This window comes from Carassius auratus, chromosome 9 (genome assembly GCF_003368295.1).
Source record: "Carassius auratus strain Wakin chromosome 9, ASM336829v1, whole genome shotgun sequence".
NCBI lineage: Eukaryota > Metazoa > Chordata > Actinopteri > Cypriniformes > Cyprinidae > Carassius > Carassius auratus.
The window spans coordinates 2,563,139-2,590,867 of record NC_039251.1 but is presented as its reverse complement, the minus strand read 5'-3'; the positions used below and the strand labels follow the sequence as shown (position 1 = coordinate 2,590,867).

The 27,729-nt window shown below is 36.1% G+C and overlaps 2 protein-coding genes and 1 long non-coding RNA gene across 4 annotated transcripts in view; all 3 read right to left on the bottom strand.

Moving 5' to 3' along the window:
* The window catches only part of LOC113109176 (NACHT, LRR and PYD domains-containing protein 12-like), a 32,780-nt gene extending 24,904 nt beyond the window's left edge, over nucleotides 1–7,876 (bottom strand). The window contains exons 1-4 of the mRNA XM_026272803.1: nucleotides 7,703–7,876; nucleotides 6,750–6,883; nucleotides 5,661–5,774; nucleotides 2,687–2,800 (exon numbers count right to left, since the gene is read on the bottom strand). Of these exons, the coding sequence (XP_026128588.1) occupies nucleotides 2,687–2,800; nucleotides 5,661–5,774; nucleotides 6,750–6,883; nucleotides 7,703–7,867 (527 nt within the window). The 5' untranslated portion in view covers nucleotides 7,868–7,876. The remainder of the gene's footprint in view (nucleotides 1–2,686; nucleotides 2,801–5,660; nucleotides 5,775–6,749; nucleotides 6,884–7,702) is intronic.
* LOC113109173 (NACHT, LRR and PYD domains-containing protein 12-like) overlaps nucleotides 1–27,729 on the bottom strand; it is a 1,059,377-nt gene that overhangs the window by 868,398 nt on the left and 163,250 nt on the right. The gene's annotated exons all lie outside the window — the stretch shown is intronic.
* On the bottom strand, nucleotides 23,239–24,258 carry LOC113109259 (uncharacterized). Its single transcript, XR_003292913.1, has 2 exons — nucleotides 23,844–24,258; nucleotides 23,239–23,657 (listed from the first exon to the last, which is right to left on the bottom strand). It is a non-coding gene; the product is annotated as an uncharacterized LOC113109259 (long non-coding RNA).

Here is a 27,729-nt window from a genome sequence, read left to right as displayed (position 1 = left end):
TAGATGGCTGTAAGATGCATAATTTATCTCCCTCATCTTTCTGAAGGAGCAGCCAGCAATAGACAAGCAGGCATTTCAAAATATGAGTCTGCTGTATTTCTGTTTGTTTATAATTAAAAGTTCCACATCATGGATAAAGTTTTTTTCTTTTTTTTTCTTAGTTAATTTTGGTATTTTTGGTTGCACACTGTGTTTAAAGTAGGACTATGAATAATAACTGTTTCACACATACTCCGTCTGCAGTGCGTGTGTGTCTCGTAACGGCCTATAAATGATAACAATTATTAAATAAAGTTTAATGCAGAAATATCAGGGTTTCCCCTACCTTTATGTAAGGGGGGCGCCCCGCCCTCCTAACGGCTCGCCCCGCCCCCCTTGAAGGTCAAGTACATTTTATTAGATTTTCTTTATAGCGCCAGATTACAATTTATTTTATTAAACAATCCAAATAGCCCTTAATCGCTCACAGGGAACTGAAGATGGCAGCACTCGCTCTACTGTGAGTAGAAGCTCCTGTTTCACACATACTCCGTCTGCAGTGTGTATGTGGAGCTGAAGCAGCACGGACTCATTTTGCTTTCACACAGGACGCGTTTGCAGTCCGCTACTTCAGCATTGTGACTCTCTTATCACAGTACAGTAACAATCTTTCATAGACATAGTTTAAACTCAATAAATATAAACAACACATTATTCATGCATTTGACTCGTAGATTTGTATAATAAGCTGCTCAATCAAGCGGTAAAACATTAAAACACAACAATTAACTTTTCTTGTTAGGATGTTGCAAATGTTGAAAATTAAAACACCACTGACAAAAAAAGTAGAAAAAAATAGTTTATTACAAGCAATCCCACTGGGGTCTTATTGAACTTTGTTTTCTGCCTCCATAAAAGTGCATATGATGTTTTCATTGTTTATCTAAAAGGTGCTCTTTTTCTTGTTTTAAACCTAGCCAAAAACCCATGTGTTGCGTGTGAAACACAGTAGGCTTTAAGTAGTAGATGTTTATTGTGAAACGACTGCATTTCTGTGTCAATCCATGTACATTTTTACCGCGAACAATGCAGCACAGCAAAAATAGACTCGGTAAGTAAACGATCGCTGCACTGCTGCGAAATCCGTTAACATGGGTGCGTAAAATGAAATCCGTTAACATGGGTGCGTAAAAAAATACGCAACGCATACGCACTGCAGACGGAGTATGTGTGACTCCTGATTTCGCACACGCATTACGGTTCTGAGGAAGTTTTGTGGCATCTTCCGCACGGTGCCAACTCACACCAGAAGCGGATCAGAAGCGCAGCGGTAGGATTCGCGAGACCACGTGATTTGTGTCTAACACTGCAGTCTAGGGTCCAATGTTGTTTTTCTTGGTTTTTGTGTGTTCTAACATAGTTGTCTAAATGTTAATGTTTTGTCCAGTTTCATTCAGTTTATTCCACTCCTAAAACTCCTTCAATTAAACTCCACAACAACCTTTTTTTATATTTGTCCTTGTAAAAATAGGTGTTGTCATATAATAATGTGAGGTTTTCTTAACTTTGAGGATGAACATCTTGTCATCTATTTCTGGCCTCCTAGCATGAATATATAGTAATGAGAAATACGACTGGGAGTCTGCACAAGGTGTTTATTTTGAAATGTACATGATTTTTATTTATTTTATTTTGCTAAACATAAACGTTACCATAGTAAACATGGTAAATGCAACCAGGAGAGATCAGACGTCAGCTTCTTATTCTCCATCACAATTGTGTATTTATTTAACATATTTTATCTTTCATAAGTCTCGTCTCGAGAATTTAGCTCAACGTGGCCTATCATAGAAATATAATAATGTTTTTGTTCGGGAGCTTTTATAAAAATAGAGATATTATCATTCATTCTAAATATGATGTACAGGCTACTGTGACTACAAATAAACAGAAACCGACTCGACTGAATAAGCAGGCTACTTTCACAAGCTTTAAAAATAAATAAAATAGAAATAAGTATTTATGTGCGATTAATTTTGAGTCCTGATAAATTAATTCATTATGATCAATGTATAACTTATTCTATAGTTAAAACATAGATTGTTTTTGTTTTTGAATATATAACAAAGCATGCAAACAAACGGCAGCTTTTATCATGTTCCTGTGTGATCGCACATGTTCCAGTAATTTCTTTCTTAGTTTTCTGATAACTTCTCTTTGTTGGTGAAATGATGGGGTTTTGTTACGTTGTTCCTGAGAGGCGTGTAAAGGGTGTGTTTTAGTGACGCGCAGCGTACTTCAGGCCCTGACTGTGGAAACCCTGCGCTATTCTAGCCTCGGTGCTACTGGCCCGAGACTATGACCCCCGCCTGGCCCATTTTAAGCCCTGGCTCGCACTGACCCCACAGTGGAAATGCGGCTCATGACTCCTTTAAGTGTTTGGGTCTGTGCCAATTTTCCCCAACCGCCCCCCCCCCTTTGTAAGCTTTTTGTATTCTAAGAATTATTTTTTTTTTTTTTTGTAAATGTCTAGCTGTATCCTGTAATTAAAGAAAAACACATTATTAGATATATTCATGACATTTCATAAATTTATTTAAATCACATTTTCATTGAGCTTGTGTGCTCATTGTGTCGAGTGTCTGTGTGTATTGAGTGTGTTTCTGACTCCAATAAAGCAGTTCAATCATCACATGATTATCCTCACCTGGGGTCAGAGGTCACTGCTTCATCACTGAGTTTAGGAGGATAAGCCATGGATCCGTCACTCTTCAGAGACACATAGCTGTGATCAGGAGATGAAGATCTCTGACTGCAGATCCTGAGAAAACACACAGAAATATCACACTCTTTTGCTGTAAACAGTGATGATGACAGAAAGTGAGAATCTGCAGCATCAGTCAGATGTGACGCCAAAACACATTTACATCATGATCATCTGATCCGGACGCCTTCTCCACATGTGTGAATGGTTTCCAGCAGAAGACAGTTTGTCTTCCACTAATAAACAAACTCTTAGCAATGCTGTGAGGTTTTCTGACCCGCACTCTCAGTCATACAGGGGTCAAGCATCCAAACAAATAGTTCAGACTACATTTATCTTGAGGAAAAACCCAGTGTCTGTACGAAAGAAAAGCTCTACAAGACTATTATAAAGCAGCCAAACAACTATAAACTGATTCTGAGCTGCACTTCTGGGTAAGTGTGTTATTAAAGAGTAACTAAATCCTAAACCAACTTTTTTTTGTTAATGATCTGTAAGAATGGGGCTTTATTAGTGCTGTTCATTGAATCGAGTAACTTTTTGGACATTTGAGTATAAAGTGTTTTAATTCTACAATATATGGTGTAAAAACGTCTGAGTGCTGCCCTCTTCAGGTTGAACGGTGGCTACTGCCGTTGATTTTTCCTATTGGATGTTGCGGTGGCAAGTGACGTAAGCAGTTTCCAGCTCACCACGCCCCTGGCAGTATAAAACCATCTTGTTCAGTCAAAATCACTGTAGTTTGTCAGGAGTTGGAATTGCAAGTATTGAAAACAATCAGGATAGCCTATTATAGCATCCATTTAGCATATCAATTATAGAGTTATTTAGATCTACAAGTTAGCGTAGATTTATCTGTATTTAGTACAGTGGTCGGGATGGTACGGAGGTGTAGTGTTGCTGGTTGTGACAGCACTGCTGGACTGTATAGTTTTCCAGCAGACTTTAAAATTAGGCGCCTGTGGTTGCATGCACTTGGCCTGGAAGACCGTGAGTTCCTGCCTAGAGCTGGAGTGTGCAAACTGCATTTTAAACGGGATTGCTTCTCCAACGCAATGGAGGTGGAGATGGTCTTCTCCACACAGTTCGCGCTGAAAAGCGACGTGGTGCAGGAGTTAAGACCGCAGTGTGAGCCAGTGGCTCGAATTGATATGAACAGACACCTTGACATCCTCCACTTCAGGTGAAGGTAGGTGAGAAAAGTCCTCTACTTCAAATGATCGCTCTGTTGAAAAGCTACTTGTGTCATTACAGTCACTCTCCATTTTAGCGTCTCTGACAGCAGCTGTCAATCAATCCGTCACTGCGGGTCTCAGGTTCACGTCGCACTCTCTCAGCCCCGCCCTCGGTTCTTCCCCTCTATCTCAGCTGTGATCTGCCCACTTTTCAGCATTTTTCAAATATTGTCTGTGGGTGGAGTCAGGCTCTGACCGGGGGTTAAGTTACACTTTAACTGTTCTTCATGATAAAACACTAGAACTACTGCTACTACTGTCTAGTCTATGTACATGTTTCAGGTTTAAATATCACTAAATGTCATAACTGTAGGGCTAATACACTATTTCCTCTATGAGCTTCATATGTGAATATTATGTAGATCTATTGGTTACATGTTTACATCAAATTCATGTTTATTCATCAGTGCAGTCGGTCTCTTTAATGCTTGAAATCATAAACGACTGTTTCGATTCAAAGTGTGTCTTTGATGACGGTATTCGGTAAGAATGAAAATCATGTTTTGTTGCATTTTCTGACATACAAAGGCACAAAACATCTGTTTATTATTTAATGGTTTTTTTCTTCCACTCGTTTCAGTTTTTCTGCCTCAACAATTTGCTGCAGTGCTGTAAACGTAACGCCTCTTGTTCAGTCTGTCGACTCTAATACTGGATCATCTCTCACCTGTTTATTCCACTCCTAAAACTCCTTCAATTAAACTCCACAACACCTTTTTTTATATTTGTCCTTGTAAAAAAGGTGTTGTCATATAATAATGTGAGGTTTTCTTAACTTTGAGGATGAACATCTTGTCATCTATTTCTGGCCTCCTAGCATGAATATATAGTAATGTGAAATACGATTGAGAGTCTGCACAAGGTGTTTATTTTGAAATGTACATGATTTTTTTCCTTTTAGTTTGTATTTGCTGTGCGGTTTGGACATGGTGTGCGTCAAAAATAGACTATGCGCCCATCTTTAGCGAAGCGCCGTGGAGAGCCTCTTCTGGGACTCTTTTAAAAAGTGCCGCGGCGCGTCTGGTGTAAACACAAACATTGACCAGAGTGACCACGATCAGCTCCGGTAGCTGTAACACACCACAGACGTGTGCAGTGGAAATCAGGGATCAAACAGTGTTAAGTGCTGCACATCCTGGCCCTGACAAGCATCAAAAGTCCAGTCATCAGGGACTTCTCAACCATGAACAGTGTAATACAAACTTTTCACAATAGGATTTTCTGCTTTTAGCGATATGTAAAGCTATCACATTTAACAGTTAATGCATTTGCAGATCAAGACAAACATCTGCAATAGGCTGCAAGGAGACAATCTTGCAGCACACATGAGGATCTCAATAAATGGACCAGACGTTTCTGACTTTCCATACCAAGAGGCTCTGGAAAATGTTCTTCCAGAAGCCCAGAAAGATACAGTGCAGTGACAAAAGCTGCACACTTTGTGGATAATTTACATGTTTAGTTTAATGTACAGTTCAAATAATAGTTCAGTCAATGCATTCACAGCTGCCATTAAAAGAAACAAATGAACACCACGACTCCTTTAAGTGTTTGGGTCTGTGTCAATTTTCCTCAACCAAACCACACCCCCCACCAAAAAAAAAAGCTGTAAAGTTAGGGGAACACTTAATATGTATGACTCCCATAAAGCAGTTCAATCCTCACCACACGATTATCCTCACCTGGGGTCAGAGGTCACCGCTTCATCACTGAGGTTAGGAGGGCGACCCATGGATTCGTCACTCTTCAGAGACACACAGCTGTGATCAGGAGATGAAGATCTCTGACTGCAGATCCTGAGAAAACACACAGAAATATCACACTCTTTTGCTGTAAACAGTGATGATGACAGAAAGTGAGAATCTGCAGCATCAGTCAGATGTGACGCCAAAACACATTTACATCATGATCATCTGATCCGGACGCCTTCTCCACATGTGTGAATGGTTTGCCAGCAGAAGACAGTTTGTCTTCCACTAATAAACAAACTCTTAGCAATGCTGTGAGGTTTTCTGACCCCACTCTCAGTCATACAGGGGTCAAGCATCCAAACAAATAGTTCAAACTACATTTATCTTGAGGAAAAACCCAGTGTCTGTACGAAAGAAAAGCTCTACAAGACTATTATAAAGCAGCCAAACAACTATATACTGACTCTGAGCTGCACTTCTGGGTAAGTGTGTTATTAACTGTTCTTCATGATAAAACACTAGAACTACTGCTACTACTGTCTAGTCTATGAACATGTTTCAGGTTTAATGAAGTGAAATGACAGAAGTGAAGTGACATTCAGCCAAGTATGGTGACCCATACTCAGAATTTGTGCTCTGCATTTAACCCATCCGAAGTGCACACACACACAGAGCAGTGAACACACACACACACACACAGTGAGCACACACCCGGAGCAGTGGGCATTATTTATGCTGCATGCTGGGAGCAGTTGGGGGTTCGATGCCTTGCTCAAGGGCACCTAAGTCGTGGTATTGAAGGTGGAGAGAGAACTGTACATGCACTCACCCCACCCACAATTCCTGCCGGCCAGAGACTCAAACTCACAACCTTTCGATTGGGAGTCTGACTCTCTAATCATTAGGCCACGACTTCCCCTTAAATATCACTGTATGCCATAACTGTAGGGTTAATACACTATTTCCTCTATGAGCTTCATATCATAACGTCTGCTCACAAACAGTCTCTTGTTCAGTCTGTCGACTCTAATACTGGATCATATCTCATCTGGGGTCAGAGGTCACTGGATCATATCTCACCTGAGGTCAGAGGTCACTGGATCATCACTGGATTCAGGAGGATTCATGGATCTGTGGCTCTTCAGAGACTCTCTGGTGTGATCTGGAGATGAAGATCTCTCTCTGATCTCCATAATGACAGACTGACACGAGGCCTGTATATCAAACACTTCACTAATCATACATGACTATATATCCATTCATTCTTCAATTATTATTATATAACAGAATATCCATTACACTTTAAGTAATTCAGAGAATTGTGATGAGGAAGATGATAAAATCATCAGCTCTACACTTCAGTCACAATCTGAATATTTCAGGAGATCAGTGTGTGATCATGTGTCAGCAAACATGCGTCTGTTCCTTCCAGAGAAAGGAGAAAGCTTAAAGAGGTCATCAGATGCCCATTTCACACCAGTTTATATGATTCTTTAGGCTCTTAGTGAAAATTCTGTAACATAGTTTGGTTAAAATAATCAAAAACAATAATCTGTAGAGATCAGAAATATCAAATATATTCCATCTGTCGCTCAAACAGGCCTCATATTTGAACTTTTCTTTCCTTTTAAAACTCGTTTGTTCTATACTCTGATGTCAGGTTCATTTCTGCTTATTTTCCTCACTGGGCTGTTGTTTTTGGGGGAAATAAGACAAATAACGCGGAACTGATGACTTTGCGACCTGCAGAGCGCGCTCCCGAGATCACGTGTGTAAATCCTGCTTATCTTTCAACTTGAACGCCCACCTTCGCATATTAATTTGTAAAGAATCCGTAAATTAATCTCAACTAAAAGAATCCCTATAGTTTGATATTATTATAATCCCGAAGATGAACTTCCGGTCATGTAATTTTACAGGCGTCACAACTCACTACAACGGTTTAAAGATCGAGTTTAGTATGAAAACAACGTGAACACGAAAACATTGTACAATTATATGACATGAAATCAAAAGCTTATAACTGAACTTACCGTAATGAGATTTTTATGCCAGTTTTTAAGTCTTCGAAATGTGAAGTTACATTCGGTAAGTATCGAGAGTTTACTTTCGATTTCAACACAAAGGTGTGTCCTCGTGATGCAGACTGCGCATGCGCAAGAGACCTCAGGTGTCAACAACATACAAACCCCGCCCATTTGTCTGCTTTCATTTGTCTGCTGTCAGTCTATCGTTAAATGTGTTTAGCGCCACCTGCTGCACTGGAGTGTGTGACATAACGCGTCCTCAATTACATTCTACTGATCGAGTCTCATGAAGAAATACTGTTTCATACACACCTTCAAATGTTTGTTATGATTTCTTTCAATTCAATTCTTTTTAAATTAAAGCTTTTTGTAAATAATATACATTTAATATACATTTCAACTACATATCTCAAATGTATCTGTGCTTATTTTATTCATAACAATCGTTGTAATTAATTGTGTACTGTAAAAAATTGTCCTGTAAATTAACGGTAGTATACTGGCAGCAGGGTTTCCAGCAGTGTACCGTAATTTTACAGTTTTATTACCGTTTTCTGAATTACGGCTTTCTTGTAAATTAACGGTAATATACTGGCAGCAGGGTTTCCAGCTGTGAACCGTTATTTTACAGTTTTCTGAATTACAGCTTTTTTTTGTAAATTAACAGTAATATACTGGCAGCAGGGTTTTCAGCGGTGTACGGTAATTTTTCAGGATCATTACTGTATTCTAGTTTTTTTTTTTTTTTTTTTTCTAAACCGTAGAACTGGCAATTTTGCCAATCATTAACTTTATTAAAAATAACTGTATTTTAACAAATTCACAAACTGGCATTTCATTTATACTAAAAAGTGTCAGCACATAGACAGAAAAGAGAAGACCAAGGGGGTATTTCTTATAGAACACTATTTATTTAAGTGCCCAACCAATAATTCAAATGCTTTCTCAACAAAAAAAAAAAAAAAGCAATCAAAATGGAAGAATCAGTCTTTGTATGTGTTAGAGAAAGATGAGATGAAGAGAGAAGAAAATTAACCAATTTACAAAACAGACAATGTGCAAAATGAACCCTGCAGAAGTCTGTGGACATATTTAAACTAATTTAAGTTGACCATATAAAACACAAAACAAGCAGCCATTTTAGGTCTAGCTTTGTGCTAGAGTATGACAATGCATGGGCATGGGCTTGGAGTGTACGTTCCCCTAAAAACAGCCTTTAAGAAATGGCAAACAACTTCTGAACAAGAATCTTATTTTGGTGTAATAAGTCAAAACCTGGCAAGGATTTGTAGAACAGTCCAAGAACGTTTCAGAAGCATAAAACTGTCACCAACTCTGATGCAAGTGTATCCAGGGAGGGGTGTAGTCTGAAACATAAACATTGAGAAAAATCATTTTTAAGTTAAAATAACATCAGCAGAATTTTAATAGAACGTAACAAAAAACATGTATACTGTATAATAATATAAAACATTTCAGAAACTTAGGACCCTACGATTTCCACGATGTGAAAAACATGGAGGCAATCACGGAATCCAATCATGAAAACGGAATTAGGCAAATAATGTGGATTGTCACAGAATTTGTCACATTTGTGATGAATACAATAAAATAGTGTTGTACACTAACTGAAATCGCGATGTGGATTAGTGTATTAATTAATAAAAGTTGCAATATTATGTTAGAAGTTGTACTTATAATTTTTGTAAAGTTATCCAAAGGATTAATTAGCTAATCAAAAAAAGGAACACTAGATTTTAAGGGGGGGGGGGGGGGGGGGGTGAAATGCTATTTCATGTTTTTTACACTGTTAAAGAGTTGGATTCCCATGCTAAACATGGACAAAGTTTCAAAAATTAAGTTGTACGTTTGAAGGAGTATTTTTGGAACAAAACCTTCCGGTTTGTCACAAGCTTTGGAAAGTTTTTTTCGAGTATGGCTCTGTGTGACGTTAGATGGAGCGGAATTTCCTTATATGGGTCCTGATATGGGAGGCCCTTTCAGCATAAAAACGTCCCAGCGTTACTTGTCGTAATTATATTTTTACTAGTAACAATTCAATTAAAGAGCTCTATAATTTAATTTCTACTAGTAACAATTACAATTATAGAGCTCTATAATTCAATTTTTACTAGTAACAATTATGATTGTAGAGCTCTCTAATTGAATTGTTACTAGTAACAATTATGATTAGAGAGCTCTGTAATTCAATTGTTACTAGTAACAATTACGATTAGAGAGCTCTCTAATTCAATTGTTACTAGTAACAATTCAATTAGAGAGCTCTGTAATTCAATTAGAGAGCTCTGTAATTCAATTAGAGAGCTCTGCAATTACACATATCTTTAATGTGTATTTTTACTAGTAATAAATCAATTGAAGAGCTCTGTAATTCAATTGTTACTAGTAACAATTACAATTATAGAGCTCTCTAATTGAATTTTTACTAGTAACAATTATGATTATAGAGCTCTCTAATTCAATTGTTACTAGTAACAATTCCAATTAGAGAGCTCTACAATTCATTTATTACTAGTCATATGTCTCCATTGACTTCCATTCATTTTTAATTATAGAGCTCTGCAATTCAATTGTTACTAGTAACAATTCGGATTATAGAGCTCTCTAATTGAATTGTTACTAGTAACAATTACAATTATAGAGCTCTCTAATTCAATTGTTACTAGTAACAATTACGATTATAGAGCTCTCTAATTGAATTCTTACTAGTAACAATTACAATTATAGAGCTCTCTAATTGAATTCTTACTAGTAACAATTACAATTATAGAGCTCTCTAATTGAATTATTACTAGTAACAATTACCATTATAGAGCTCTCTAATTGAATTCTTACTAGTAACAATTGAATTACAGAGCTCTTCAATTGATTTATTACTAGTAAAAATACACATTAAAGATATGTGTAATTGCAGAGCTCTCTAATTGAATTACAGAGCTCTCTAATTGAATTGTTACTAGTAACAATTGAATTAGAGAGCTCTCTAATCGTAATTGTTACTAGTAACAATTGAATTACAGAGCTCTCTAATCATAATTGTTACTAGTAACAATTCAATTAGAGAGCTCTGTAATTCATTTATAGAGCTCTATAATCAAATTATTACTAGTAAGAATTCAATTGCAGAGCTCTCTAATTGCAATTCTTACTAGTAATAATTTAATTATAGAGCTCTCTAATTCAATTTTTACTAGTAACAATTTGATTATAGAGCTCTATAATTAAATTACAGAGCTCTTTAATTGAATTGTTACTAGTAAGAATTAAGTTACAGAGCTCCATAATTCAGTTCTTACTAGTAACAATTAGAATTAGAGAGCTCTGTAATTGCAATCTTACTAGTTCAAATTGAATTACAGAGCTCTACAATAGCAATTCTTACTAGTAACAATTGCATTACAGAGCTCTGTAATCGGCGACATATCATTATGCTAATCGTGCCTTATGCATATTCAACTGGGGTATATAAACAGGAAGGCGGGAAATTTTGGCGCCCCCAGCTGACATGGACGAAGTACACGGTGGAGAGGCACGGCTGAGCAGTCTGCAATATCTGCGATTTGTAGCCAAAACATTAAATTCAAACACAATATCATTTTAAAAACCCCAGGACGTCTCCTAACAAAATAAAAAGAGAAAATGCAGATAACACATTCATAAAAGAAATTATAGACATATTAGTGCTCTTAGTGCAAATTGTCTAAAAACAATCTGGTGCTTCCTACACTCAAAAAAATGTACTTTCACTTTTGCCAATTTACTTTAACAATGTGAACTTAATTTAGTCTAGTTCATTCAACAAAAAAGTGTGTATTGTCAGCTTTACTTAAAAATGATTTGTTCAGCCAACATAACTGTTGCATAAAAGTAACAGATTAATAAAACCAATACAGACTTGAATCTCATTGGCTGAGGATTTTGCAGTGTATTATGGGTAATTGTTGTTCTGTCACCCTCTTGCAGAAGTGTAGCACCATTAGATAGGTACCTGAGTAATAACAGATCACAGTTGAGTTAATGAACTTGTTCTAATGTAATTTGGAACAAATCACACGAATAAGTTGTCTGAAATGTAACATTGCATTTCAAAACGTGTGTTTGTGGTCTGTTTGTTGAACTTTAATTGAGAGGCGATGTTGAATCATATTGAACGACTGCACTCTTATTTATGGATTCGGTGTTATAGTCTTATTAAATCCTTATTGTAGAGGGCGGTGTTTCTGAAGTGTAATCATTAATTATAACTTTTATGTACAATGAACTGAGTTGTTGTTTGTTGATTCTACTAAGGCTTGTTAATTTAGTTTACTTTAACATCTTTTGTAAAATGAACTAAATTATTGTTTGTTGAGATTAGTTAAACAAATTGTGTGGAACCTGTTGACATAATATTTTTAATTAAACCCAACATTTCATTTTTCTTTAGTGATAATGTGGGACACTGAAAGGTCTATGATAAAAGTCCAAAATCTATGATAATGATGATAGTAATAGTAATGATAATAATAATAATGATATTGATAATAATAATGATCATAATAGTAAAAGTTCTGAAAAGGCCAAAGTCTATGATAAAGGCCAAAATCTATGATAATGATGATAGTAATAATAACTATAATGAAAATCGTCTAGTAATTATCTTGGTTATGGATGGATTGATTGATAATTGAACATCATCAGACAAATATTACAATATGATAGTTTTTATGCATTTACAGTGGGGATCGAAAGTTTGGGCACCCCTTGCAGAATCTGTGAAAATATGAGTAATTTTCAAAAAATAAGAGAGATCATACTAAATGCATGTTATTTTGTATTTAGTACTGTCCTGAGTAAGATATTGTACATAAAAGATATTAACATTTAGTCCACAAGACAAAAGAATTGCTGAAATTATTAAAAAAACTTTTCCCACTCAAAAGTTTGGGAACCCTTGGTTCTTAGTACTGTATTCTGTTACCTGATGATCCTCGGCTGTGTTTCTGTTTTGTGATGGTTGTGCATGAGTCCCTTGTTTGTTCTGAACAGTTAAACTGAGCAGCGTTCTTCAGAAAAATCTTTAAAGTCCTGCAGATTCTTCAGTTTTCCAATATCTTTGCATATTTGAACCCTTTCCAGCAGTGACTGTATGATTTTGAGATGCATCTTTTCAGACTGAGGACATTTGAGGGACTCAAACACAACTATTTAAAAAGATTCAAACATTCACTGATGCTCCAGAAGGAAACAAGATGCATTAAGAGCTGGGGGGTGAAAACTTTTGAACACAATGAAGATGGCCAAATTTTTCTTATTTTGTTGAAATATAATTGTTTTCCATTTAGTTCTGCCCTTCTTAAGCAACAGAAGATACATGTATGTTTCCCGGTACACAAATTAAGTACAATTTACCTTGATCTTCAAATTCCAAAAGTTTTCACCCCCCAGCTCTTAATGCACATTGTTTCCTTCTGAAGCATCAGTGAATGTTGGAATCTTTTTAAATATTTGGGTTTGAGTCCCTCAAATGTCCTCAATGTGAAAGGATGTATTTCAAAATCATACAGTCACTGCTGGAAAGGGTTCAGATATGCAAAGATGCTGTAAAAAATAAAGTGAAGTAATTTTTCAAGCATTTACTTTTTATTTTAAATGCAAATAAAAGTAAAAATAGTAAAGTAAAAAAAAAGTAAAATTGTTTTTTATATAAATTAGACATTTTGACTAGACATAAGAAGTATTTGGTAAGATTTAGATTTTTTTTTTTTTTTTTTTTTTTGCAGTGGACCTATGAATTTAACATGATTTACTGAGTTAAAATACTCAACAGCACTCCATTTTCTGTTTTAATGTCAGGAAATAAAGTTGATACCCATGTAGTGTAGTTGGAGGATTTAGATGAGAGCAGACCTGAGAAAGAAGGTAATGGCGTAGACATGGGGCAACAAATAGAAGAGGAAACGGCCAGTAAAGCCTCCAGAGCAGAATCAGATCCTGATTTATCGTCAAATAGTGAAATCGATGACACTGTTTTGAATGAGGACTATACACCTGAGAAAGATGACAGCCCAGATAATGGTAGTGATACAGACACAGCTCAAGGAGCTGTCAGTGAAGGAGATGCAGGAGATGTACTTGAAACTTCTGCTGTTCAACGTCATAGGCGCCCAAGGCCAGATATGTGAAGCGAGAGCTGATAAAGGAGAAGCGTCTTAAGGGGGAGAATTAGAAGAATCCAATGGGACAGGAGAGACCACCAAAGACCATGGGCCCACCCTGCACATCACATCACTGCTTAAAGTCAGAGAAACTGACTGAAGAGCATGGAACAGATATCTTCAACAATTTCTGGTCCATGCCTTTCTGGGAGACACACAAGCTGTATATCCAGACTCTAGTCCAAAATGTGCCCATAAAACAGAAGAAAGGTGTTGTTGCATCTTGGAGAACAACGTCCCTATTATACCACCTGCAACTGGCAGATAGACGTAAACTACCTGTGTGTAAGAATCTTTTCTGTTCAACACTTTGCTTTGCCCCCAGAACCATCGGATCATGGTTAAAATCCAAAACTGATCCGTGTAAACCCGAGATCAACAAGACTGGCCCATGTGTGCCCATATCAGATGTTGACCAGACCTTCCTGAAAGAATGGCTCTTTGGACTGCCTACAGTCCCATTCCATTACTGCCGTCAGGACAAATTACACATCTTGGTTATATTTAGGAGAATAAAAAAACTTTGGTTATGTTTGCACAGCACCTAAGTGGAACTTTGATTAAGGGTAGAAAAGGAAAACAGTGGTTAAGGTTAGACATTAATAAGAAACAACTTGGTTAGGGTTCACAAGTTACACATCTTGGTTACATTTAGGAGAGTAAAACAAGTTTTGTTATGTTTGCATTTTATATGTAAGAGAAAGTCATGGCATATTCTGCCTAAGTCACTTTTATTGGTTAGGCAATTGATGATGGATCTTTTTCTTTTTGCATACTTGTTCACACATCTGGTTGAATGTACTGTTATAATATCAATAAAAAATAACAATGTGATTTCTAAAAAAAAATTTTTTCTTGTTTACCAAAAACATTGAAATATAACTTTTATCAATTATGATATGAGACTAACGATAATATATATATATTTATATATACAAAAGAGTTAAATGCACAGTCAGAATTCCTCAGTGTTCTCTTGTTCATTTTACTTAACAACAAACACATGCAACCACAACAGGCATAAGCTTATTTGAAGGCAAAATATAAAACAATATTGCAAACCTGGAGAAAAAAAGAAGAAGAAAAAAAAAAACTTGAAAAAAACTTTAGGCTAGATTTAACCCCGAGTCACAATTTATAAAAAAGTTTAAGACTATTTGGCCTAATGTTTTCTATTTTACTAAACAACAAACACAATCATTCTATTATTGCATATCAATTCTAAACACTGTACATATTCATCTCAGGCATCATCTTAATTTTGCTTTAATGTGAACATGATTAATGTTACCTAAGTCTGTACAATATTTCAGGATACTTTAGAACCACGCTACAGGGCTTTTATTTTGAAACGCACTGTTGTAGGCGGGATATCTGCAATCTGTTTTGCATCTCATGAATAGGAGTTTCTACTAGTAATAATACAATTATAGAGCTCTGTAATTGGAATTGTTACTAGTAAGAATTGAATTAAAGAGCTCTCTAATTCGGTTTTTACTAGTAACAATTACAATTAGAGAGCTCTATAATTCAGTTTTTACTAGTAACAATTGAATTAGAGAGCTCTCTAGTGGAATTGTAGAGCTCTGCAATTGGATTATTACTAGTAACAACTGAATTACAGAGCTCTGCAATTGTATTCTTACTAGTAATAAATTAATTGTAGAGCTCTCTAATTGGAATTGGTACTAGTAAAAATTGAATTATAGAGCTCTTTAATTCAGTTGTTACTAGTAAGAATACAATTGCAGAGCTCTATAATTCAATTAGAGAGCTCTACAATCATAATTGTTACTAGTAAAAATTGAATTATAGAGCTCTATAATTGTAATTGTTACTAGTAGAAATTAAATTATAGAGCTCTTTAATTGAATTGTTACTAGTAAAAATATAATTACGACGAGTAACACTGGGACGTTTTTATGCTGAAAGGGCCTCCCATAGTCCTGAGGCACTTCTCCCGGAAGAGCGCACGCTCCCGTATAGCAGAGCACTGAGAGCACAACAGACTTCACTGATCAGAGCGAGAGCATCGCCAAATGTCACAAAAAAGTGTGTTTTTGGTTGCCAGGGCAAGACAACCCTGCACAGATTACCAAAAGAGAAACAGCATTAAGGGACCAGTGGATGGAGTTTATTTTTACAGAGCATCAACGGAGTTGTGCAAGTGTTTGTGTTTGTTCCCTGCATTTCGAAGATGCTTGTTTTACTAACAAGGCCCAGTTTGACGACGGATTTGCGTATCGTTTATTTCTTAAGGATGATGCAATCCCAACGAAAAAGGGTCACGATCGTGTGTTGGAACCGCAGGCGGTGAGTAAAACTGCTTCAAACCGCGCGGAGCGAGTCGTTGCTGCTGCTGCTCTCGTTCAGTTTCAGCCTCGGGATCTGATTCTGGATCATAAATATACGCTGAATCTGACTGTTAGCCATGGTTTGTTTTGGATGATGTTTTTTTTTCCTCACACCAATGTCACAACTTCCAAACGCTCTCAATGCAAAAGCCTACTGGCGCTCGTGATTCTTTAGCTCCGCCCACACGTCACATTAGTTTACAGAAAAGATCATCAACAGTTGCAGCTCTATCCCACATACACAAACAAAAATAAAATAAAATCAAGCGTCTTCACATCAATCCTTCAAAATAAAGGTTCGGTTTAATGTGATGTGATTGTGATGGAAATATATCACTTTTGTACAGTAGAATATGTAATTCAAAGTAATATAATAATAAAAATAAGAATTATAGTAATAAAAATAATAATAATCATTAAAAATGATGTTTAAGGAATAATTACACAATTGTTATTCCATGTTTTAATTGTAACAGGAATAAAAATGGAATTTGAGAATAAAACGTATTTCCTAAAAAAACAAATTACTGATAAATTGTTTAACTGAATCACTTTCAGGATTTCAGTTAATTGGACATGCTATTTGATTTCTAAAATGTATTTTAACCATTAAGATGTAATTTGAAAAAGTTAAAACAAAACAAAAAAAATTATAAAACATATTTACTTAATTTCTTCATGAGTGTTGTTAAATATTAAGTAGATTTTACCTGAGAATGACAGGTGAGTTGCACTTTATATTAGAGCAGTCAAATTTACTTAAAATATATTTGTGCAAATTCTTTACTTTTCGCAAAGTAAATCTTATTTATTTTTTTTCAGAGTTGAGCACTTGCATACAATTTTTTATAATTCATAGAAATGGGAAATGCTTCTTTTCTCTTTTTTTTCTCATTGTTTCCACACTATTAGTATGACCAGTACTTAATTTGTAAATTGCTAGGTCCCGGAATAAAGTGGGGTGACCGGTTAGAGGACAGAGAGGTAACGGTGCATTTGAGCAACATTAGTGGACCAACTAAACTGATTAATAGTGTGCATGTACTCAAAAAAAAAAAAATTCATGGTTTTAATAAAATCATTATATTATTTCAACCTCGAAATTTTTTTGTGTGCTTGGATAGTTTTTGTGTAACCTGGGACTGAACAGTCGCAACAACATAGGGGTTGTAATGAGTGCGGACTGTTTCCTCTTCAGAGTAGTTCTCAGTGCCACTGACGACTTTTTTTTGGGTCAAATATAGGTTTGTGGATATTTTATTTATAAAACCGTTTCTTTGCTGTAAATTATTTTATGCAATGCAATGCAAACTACAGGGACGCAACGTTAGTAACCAAAATGAGTCACATCAGTCTTTTTCAACTGACTACTTTTAAATGTTGATTTTTTTTTTTGTTAAACAAGTTTAAATGTGAGAAATATTCTATGTGTGTAAACTGTGAAATAAGTTGTATTAAGAACTGTATTTAATGAAAATGTATGTGTAACTTCACTTGCCTAGATGAAGTCCCATTTGAAGTCCATTCGATTTTTTTGTAGAGTGGCAACCTTTGGATTGACTGTAGTGGACTTCTTATTCACCACCTTCCCCGTCTTCTTGGAGACTACCTTGCCTCGGCAGGTCTTTGAGCCTCTTTCTGGGTTTATTCCATAGAAACATCTAAGGAAAGTTGCATTACACATTACCGAAGTGTATGAAATGGAAGAACACAAGTAGAACACAGGAGAAAGGTTGAGGTAACTAGTTTGCAAATAATTTATTACTTTACTACTGTATACTTATTATAAAGTGTTACCACAGATTCTAAGAGAGTGATAAAAACATACGCAAAAAGGAAAACACTTACCTTTGAAAAAATTCTAACGTGCAACAAGCCTCCTCTTGATACTGCAGGTTGAAGATGTAGTGCACAGCAAACACTGTTGCAACTGCAGTCAAAAATGTTGACTGGACACTCACAAAAAAAAAGAAAAAAAAGAAGCAATTTTAACAATTGTGCACAACAGCAATGTTAACAATTTTATATCTCAGCCATCAGTAAATGTTTCTTCTTCGTCTTGTGCAATGACACACTAACCCAGCAAAATCAGATGAGGATTGGCAGGTAGATTGAGTGTCTTCTCAACCTCAGATGCAGATGCTGCAACCTGTAGAGAACACACAATACACAAATAATAATATTACATAATATAATGTGGTGAAGTGGAAAGAAGAAAATTAAATACTTACATCTGCATGTGAAACCAGTCCATCTTCATGTTCCTGGAAGTGGGACATTAACGTTAGAATCTTGACAAGCAGGTGTACCATATCTATGTTCTCATCCTGGGACATCCTTCAACTTTTCATTAAAAACACTTAAAAATATTCTGTCTACTGCTCTCTCCTCTTCCTCTCTCTCTAACTCTCTCTCTCTCACACACACACACACATACACACTCCCTCAGGGATTAAAGTGAAAAAAAATCTTCTGACTGAACATTTTTCAGGCCAAGCCATATTCCTTTAACAAACACTTTATTTAAATAGTCGAGACCAATAGCGTTTTAAGGGGAGATTAAACCGCTTTAATATTGCCAGTTTGCATATTTTAAAAGCTATTTGTAATCTTTGGAAAAAAAAATATACCTTGACAAGGTGTGAGACTGTGAACGACAGGTCATGCTCCGCTATGAAAGAACATATGCGCACTTTTACATCGCACACACGGTCGACCATAGATGCATGAATCTCCGTTGTGGTACTTGTCGCACCAGGCAGGGAGCATGTGTACTGTAGAGCACGAACGGCAGCATTGTGACTAGCTTCTGATTGATGGCGAGCTAGCACTTTTTTGCCATTATTGCCATATTGAAATTTCCTGTGGCATACTGTGCAAAGACACGTACCTGGTTGTTTGATTTTTTTAGCCCACGAACTAAAAGGCTTGCCATTCTTCCCAATTTCGCTAAGCCAAGCCCATCTCCATTTATTTTTTACACTTTTATCAATCTCCGAAACATCGGAGCCTTCCTGCATTATAAGTGTGTCCATGCTATCTTAAATGTAATTATACCTCAGCCGTAACCTGACATGTACTTCTTCAAAACTAAACCAAAACCCGGAGTGGATCCATACCGGAGTGATAACAAAACGCTTATAGTGAAGAGAGGAACGTGCATTCGCTCCACTCCAGGCTTTGATCACATCCTCCTCAGCAGGCTGAATACACTTTGTCTTTCCTTAATTTAAGACCTATTTAAACTAAAATTAAGACATTTATTACACTATTTGAGAAATGTAAGCCTATATATACAGCATTAAAATTATGAAAAGTGAATTTAAAACATTAAGGACAGGCGGAACAGTGTAATTGACGGAAATCCGTCGATGACTCGCTACAATTACCGGAAATCCGTCGTAACGACGGAGAACTTTAATCCCTGCTCCCTCTCTCTCTCTCTCTCTCTCTCTCACACACACACACTCTCTTTCTCTCTCTCTCTCACACACACACACACTCTCTTTCTCTCTCTCTCTCTTTCACACACACACACACTCCCTCTCTCTCTCTCTCTCTCTCTCTCTCTCACACACACACACACTCTCTTTCTCTCTCTCTCTCACACACACACACACACTCTCTTTCTCTCTCTCTCTCTCTCTCACACACACACCACACACACACACTCTCTCTCTCTCTCACACACACACACACACTCTCTCTCTCTCTCTCTCTCTCTCACACACACACACACACACACACACTCTCTCTCTCTCACACACAAAACTGTAATGGAGGCAGAGGAACAAGTTAGAATGTAAGTGAATGAAGTAACGTTTCCTCTGTGATATAGAGATTTGTGCCAATAAATCCAGTGCAAAATTAAAATTAAAATGTGCTCACATACAAAGCCCACTTTATTAACAATAAGTTAGAATATATTTAGATTACACTCTAACTAGTTTTAGATACGACTTATATTGAAAGACTAATGTGTCACTCCGAAAAAAACAAACGTTTCTCACCATAACGTCAACGCTACTCTTTCCATCTATCCAGTCAAGTGCTCATGCAAAAGACGATGCGTTTATGCTAAGTTTACAGGCCTATTTTCGATTTCCCAATATATAAGGATTATATATAAGTTACCAACTTTATACGCACCCAACTTAGCAACATTAATGCAAATAAAACAAATCCTCCATTTTAAACTACACTGGGTTGGCGCCAATGCAAAATGTAAATATAATTGTGCAAATAAGTGTTTCAGAAAATCAGGAAAACACACTTACTTCATATCCTCGTTATCTGCAATCTGTAATCGAGATTATATTTGAGATAATATCCGTTTTATTCACTGAGACTGATGATGCTTTTCTCTGGTATCAGACGCTAACCGTTGCTCCCCTCCCCCACCGATCACGTGCTCATCTTCTACCGTTGCCGAATATGTTAAATTCATATCCAATGAAATAATCAGCGAACGCAAGTATTTTATATTTAACTATTTACAAGTTTAACATTTACAGGATTTTACACCAGGAAAGAAAAACGATGCAAATCCTTCACAAACACACACATACACACTTAACTTTCAGGAGAAATTTGTAAAAATTGCATACATGCTAGTTCACCGTCTTGGCAAGATTTGTCAAAGGTAAATTAAAATATTGTGCCCACATTAAAAAAAACGCTGCAGTTTAAGATAAAAAATTATTCAGACTTTGATCTGCTTACCTGTAAATGAGCCTCAACTTGAGATGAAATCCATAAAACTTTGACTGAAACCATGCTCCTCCATGCCTCAGCTAGCCTTTGGTTCCCCCTCTCCCACCGATCACGTGTGCATTTACGGTAAGACACCGTAATTTTAGAAAACAGTTCAGTACTGTATATTTACGCTGTTAATATGCTGTAAATTTACAGAAATTTTTCTTACCCCAGTCTAGAAAATATATATCTTCCCTGTTTGTCTGTATTTCATCATCTCTCTTCTGCCACTATTGCATTTTATTGGACACTTTGCTTTAGTTTTTTTTCCAAGGTGGATCTCTATGTTTTCATTCCTTGTATATGGTCTTTGGTATTATAACATTAATAATAACATTAACACAACACCAAACTAACACTTTTGGACTTCCTCTGTGTGTCGTTTTATTTATTTATTTACATAACTGTCACACATCTAGTACAAACACATGTTTATGATCCAGAATTACAGTGTATACTCTTTTCTTTATTTACTCTAAATAATGGAAGTGAAATGTGACAACGTGCCCCATAGGTGTGACACACTGTAACATCTGAGGGACACAAAACAACGTAAACTCATTTTGGAGTTTGACAATGATTTTGGAGTTTGGGCCGGATCTGATCAACACAGAGCAGAGTTCAAAACAATGAGAGCAAACAGATGAAGAAACACAAAGAGATGAACACAACACTTCCCTCCACAGAACACCAGAAAAATAGATGAGACATTTCTGAACATTGAACACTGACTCTCAGTCTTTATCCATTTGTGTCCTGTGGTTTCTCATTAAACTTCATGACAGTAAATAGAGTAAATTACTTCACTAATGTCACAGAAAAGCAGTGTGAAACTGATCTGGGGTTAGTTTTGTAGCTTCACTTTTAATGAATTTAATATGTGTGAATAATAAAAAAGTAAAAGTTTGTTGTGTTCAATTTGCCTAGCTCACAATAAAAACACCAAAAGCACTACATAATAATAATAGAACACAAATTATACAGACAATTATATTTAATGTTGTTTTATTATTTGTAGATTAGAGTTCATAAATGACACATTCATGAAAACAGCTGTAAATGTTTTCTAAAAAGCTGTCATTATTCATGTTTGGACCGAGTTCACATTGCATTTACACAGTTTTGATGATCATCTGTCTCCAGTGTCTCATGTTTCCAGCAGAACTCACTAGAAATCACATTTGGGACAAATCTGGAGCGACCGTAAAGTGAAAACAGATTACAATTCAGAAAACACAAAATAATTCAGCAAACAGTATAACGAGTCAGAAATACAAAACCATAGATTTAAATAATAAAGGCTAACTTACTAAATTATCTACCGATTTTCAAATTCTTTGGTTTGTTATAAATGTCATAGATGTACTTATGACACTGAATACTTATAATTATAACCCTGGACTTCCATATGAAAATAATACAGATTGGTGCAATGAATATACACACGCACGAGGTATTTATGTTAAATTAATATATAGACTACTAAAACTCAGTGTACAGAATGGCAACATGATATATATATATATATATATATATACTTTTATAATACAAATATTACTATTATAATAAAATAATCTGAATTATTACGTTTATCTGAACTTCTTCAGGCTTGGGCCATTCACTAGGCTTTTCTCCTCTACATTGCACTGTGTCTACTTCAGAGATCACTGTTCCCAGATATTTTTGTGTACCATCAAATGCCTGATCTCTTTAGAAAGCTGAGACCCTGTAGTTTCTTATGAAACAATCAGAATAATTGTGTGAAGTACTGGCACAGAGTTATAGAGGCTAGAATATTGTTTTTTCTTTCTGCTGGACAACAAGCATCTCAACTGAACACATTTCAGCCTCTAGGTCTCTTGATATGACTTTAGAAACACAACTGAGCCCAAGCACCAGCTCGTGTGAAGCTGTGAGCAAAAGAAGATCAATGGAGAATGAAATAGAAGTGCTTTAGACCATTTATTTGCCAAGATATGCTCATGTGTTTTGTAAAATGCCCTGCTGAAACTCCCCATAAGACTTTTGGTTACCTAAAATGCATAGTGACAATAAAAGACTTAGTGTGTGGCAAACTCTTGGAGTAGAAGAAGAATCCTGGTCTCCAATGAAAGAAAACACTCTGAAGTTTCTTGTAGACTATTTGGATTATATTTCAGGGGTTCTGATATAGAATGAATACACAAAATATAGAAGAATTACACAAAAGTCTCTATTTATAAACTATTATAAAAGTTATATTTATTTGCAAATAAAAATAGGTACAAGATTCCCCTTTACAAATATACATAAAGAAATGCTGCATGTTGAAATCCCTCCCTGTAGAGAGAACTACACTACTGTGAAGGACAGAGATAAAAAGGGCTAATGCTCTTTGAAAAGGACGGTTTTATTGAGCTTCTGTCGCATGTTGTTGCTCTGGAAGGTAAGGTTAGTCATTTTAGCGATGTGGTGCAGAAACAAACACTAAAGTGACATTTAATCACACATTGATATATCAATCTTATACAGCTTGAATTATTGTTGGTCAGTGATACACAGACCATTTGAAGATGAGCTGGAAAGTTAAAAATGTTTGGCACAACAGCATCTTTAATCTGGACATTGTGCCCCGTTCTGTCAAAGTCCTCGCTCCTGAAGAAAAGAAACATTCTGTGATTGTGGAAACAAACTTGTAAAAAGCTTTGGGTCAACAACAATCTTGTAATACTATTATGTCATAGCCTCGCTGTTCCTGTGTAACAGGACCTGTATTGTACACACATCCACTGAGTAACTAACCATTATCCCAAATATAATCCTAATATTGTCATATCTTACAGGTGAAAGGTGATCCACGGGCTCTCGTTTTGAGACGACGGCGATTGGAGAATCTGTAGACTGCACAAAAGTCTGGCATCTTCTCCTGTAAAGCCAGCAATGTCCTGTATCATAATGTAAGATGATTTTAACAAACCAAACCGATTGGAAATCATGTGTAACTTCAGTTCTATTGAAAAGAAAGAGCAGTTCTGTCTCTAACACTGATGTGATATTGCTGTGTAGCAGCTAAACTGTAACTACTAGCTCTCACTCAAAGCTTCTTGTTATTAGCCAGATAATAACTACAACCACATCCACAAAGATTGTCATTTAGACAAAAGATCAGTTGTCATAAAATCGTTATTGGTGTCAGTAAAACCTTTATAACTGAACACCTCACTTGTGGTCTCAGCCAGTAGACGTGATACACAACTGCTGCACGATTAAGTTGTGTTTCGTAAAGTAAAGCTGCGATTTCAACATGTTCGAGCATACAGAATAATATCCACATTAATAACGTTTATCTTTGTCGGGTAAAGTGTGCTGGAGCTCGCGCCGGTGCGGGTCAGAAGTGCGGATCGAGGGAGTAACCCCAGAGTGCAGTCTGGACGATGGGGCGGGGCGACACTTCGATATTTGTTTTCCCCGCCTTTGACATGTTCCTCCGAGCCAGCAGGGGGCAGTTTGCGTTGAAACAAACAGAACAGTGGCAACTACAGCAGCAGAGTAATAACGCTATTCCGTTGATTGCTTGAGGTGAGTAAAAGTGGTTGTGTTAATATCTTATATGAAATGCGATGTTCGATCATTTATTTATCCATGGTACGTTCAATTTGAATAATTATTGTTAATAATAGTTATAAATTGCTCATTTTATTGTTCTTTGTGGATTGTAACAGTACACTCTGTACATGGCTTTAGTTCATTCGATTTTACAGAGGTATGGCATCACATTTGTCAAGTTATTTGAACAGACATGCATGATTTTTGTGTGTATATTATTATTATTATTATTATTATTCTATCTATTATATAGATGACATGATCAGAAGGTGGTGGTGTTCTGTTCTCCTGGACAGCTTTACTCCACAAATGTATGTAGCTGTTTGAATGTTGCTACATGAAACATTACTCTGTACTATATCTAGCAATATACCTACCTCTTGACATTTGTTCTTTTAGAGCTCAACCACTGAGGGGAACTTCACCATTCACCATGTCTTCAGGCAGAGTCCAGCAAAGCAGGTTATTACATTCATTAAGAACTAATAATTGCATATGTGTGTACATGCAGAGGTATTTTAGTTATTACAGCTACATAGTTGTTCAGATGTGAAATTGGTATTATGTACAAGTACTTTATTGGTCAGCACTGTGGATTATTTAATATATAGCTATCAGTTAACATCAGCATCAAATTCATTTAAAAACATTTCAGCTTAATTCATTTTCAGCAAGTTTTTTAAATAACTTCTGTTTGCGATCTAATGTGGATTTTGTTCACCATATAAGACAGAAATATTTATATTCAATGTAAAAGATCTTCATATGGACCATGCATACAAATATATACAAATATCTCACTGGATTATTACAATTAATGGCAAAATGAATGTGTGGAAATGTAAACTAATATATCCTACTGACACACAACAGCAAAAGATATAAATAATTGTCTTAAAACAGTTTTTTTTTTCAATGTGAAAATACTAACATGCCTAATACTTCTAGACAGTACTGTATATATTAACATTTTATTAGTGTTATTATAAAAGAATGAGTATGCAGTTGTGGCAACAATCTATAGAGTTTTTAATGAGAGTTTTAAAGCAAGGTTGTCTGTATTCAGTGTTTATATAATGTTTAATAACTTTTATATACATGTATAAATAAACCTATGTATGTTTTTGATTCAACAGCTTCCACTGGAAATCCTCAGGGAAGTTATTTTGTCGGCGGGTGACTCTCCATATTTGACACTTTCTCTGGTTTGCAGATGGTTTAGGGATGTGCTCCGAAGTTTTTCGGAAAGCAGCACAGTTTGCCTGGCTAGACATTAAGATTTCCCCGTTTAATGCTCATTCTCCAATTGAATTTTGTAGTAGAAGGCTGTTAAACTTTTTTTGTATTATTATTATTATCTTTCATGTATTTTGTCTTTACACTATAAGTTGTGGCCAACTGGAAGAATTGTCCTCCTGTCTCCTGACCGGAACGAGTTCAGACGGATGTACAGCATCAGGGAACGCTTGCAGTGCAGAGCCCTTTTCAAGTTTAACCCACCAGGATACAGGGAAGAGACCGGCGTGGTGATCTTCTGGGCTTTTGTTTACACAGGATTTTGTTCCAAGGACTGTTTTTTTTTTTTGTTTGTTTTTTTTTTTTTTGCGGCATGAAACACATTTGTTTGTTAAGTTCATTGAAGGGAAATAGAGAATGGACTGAGATTAACTGGTTTTGATGTATTAATTGATGTCATTTAAAGTTAAACTTTGCAGTGTATAATGTTTTAATAAAAAAGCTATGGAAAACACGTGCATGACAACAGGTTTCAGTCATTTACATCAGTCTATCATTCTTTAAGGTTTCTCATATTTGATGATAACATCATTTGCTATGCATTGCTCATAATTAATTCTTTATTAAATTGTGACAGGATTGTGAGGATTAATGAGGTTTTCAGTAGTGCAGTTCAGAAAACAAATAACAGGAAGTAACAAGGTGTTTTTGGGCAAGTTCTTTAGAACCTGTATAGTTCCTTCCTTGCAAAAAGTAACCATGGATTTATTGTAGTAAAAATATTTGTTGGCATATTAATTACTGTGAGCTGTAATTATAAAAACACCATAGTTTTACTATAGTTACTGTAGCAGAACCATAGTAAATTTTCGTAGGGGCCAAGGGAATGTTCAGAATATTATTGGTGACGTTCAGAGACTGGTGACAATTTGTTACACACACACACGCATACATACATACATACATACATACATATATATATATATATATATATATATATATATGTATGTATATATAATTTGAATATATAAATCAAGGTACTCCATGACTATCTACATAACCATACTTCGCATAATATTGCCGTGTCATTTTCAAACCAGCGAGTAATGCCGAGGTAGCGTCTACAGCCGTTGAGGGAGTAGACCATTTATTTATATTCTGTTCGTCGTAATTCAAAACTCTTTGTATTTATACGGGATGTTGTGGAAATGCAACAAAAAATGCAAAAACACAACATTTATATTCACTTTTTAATTTATATTAAAAGTTTATTCATCTGAGTGTCTACTTCCGCATTCCAATCCTGCTAATAGCGTCATAATTCTCTATACCAATAAGCTGTAAAATCGTCACTCATCTGTACACCAATAAGCTCATCTTAATCATAAACCAATAACCGCTGAGGTGGGCGGGGCGACACGTGTCGCTCCGCCCCAACGTGTCGCCCCGCCCCATCGTCCAGACTGCACTCTGGGATACTTGCTAGTTCCTGGGTAAAGTCCCTGCGGTGGAAACGCAGCACAAGACTATTATAAAGCAGCCAAACAACTATAAACTGATTCTGAGCTGCACTTCTGGGTAAGTGTGTTATTAACTGTTCTTCATGATAAAACACTAGAACTACTGCTACTACTGTCTAGTCTATGAACATGTTTCAGGTTTAAATATCACTATATGCCATAACTGTAGGGATAATACACTATTTCCTCTATGAGCTTCATATCGTAACGTCTGCTTACAGTCTCTTGTTCAGTCTGTCGATTCTAATACTGGTTCATATCTCACCTGAGGTCAGGGGTCACTGGATCATATCTCACCTGAGGTCAGAGGTCACTGGATCATATCTCACCTGGGGTCAGAGGTCACTGGATCATCACTGGTTTCA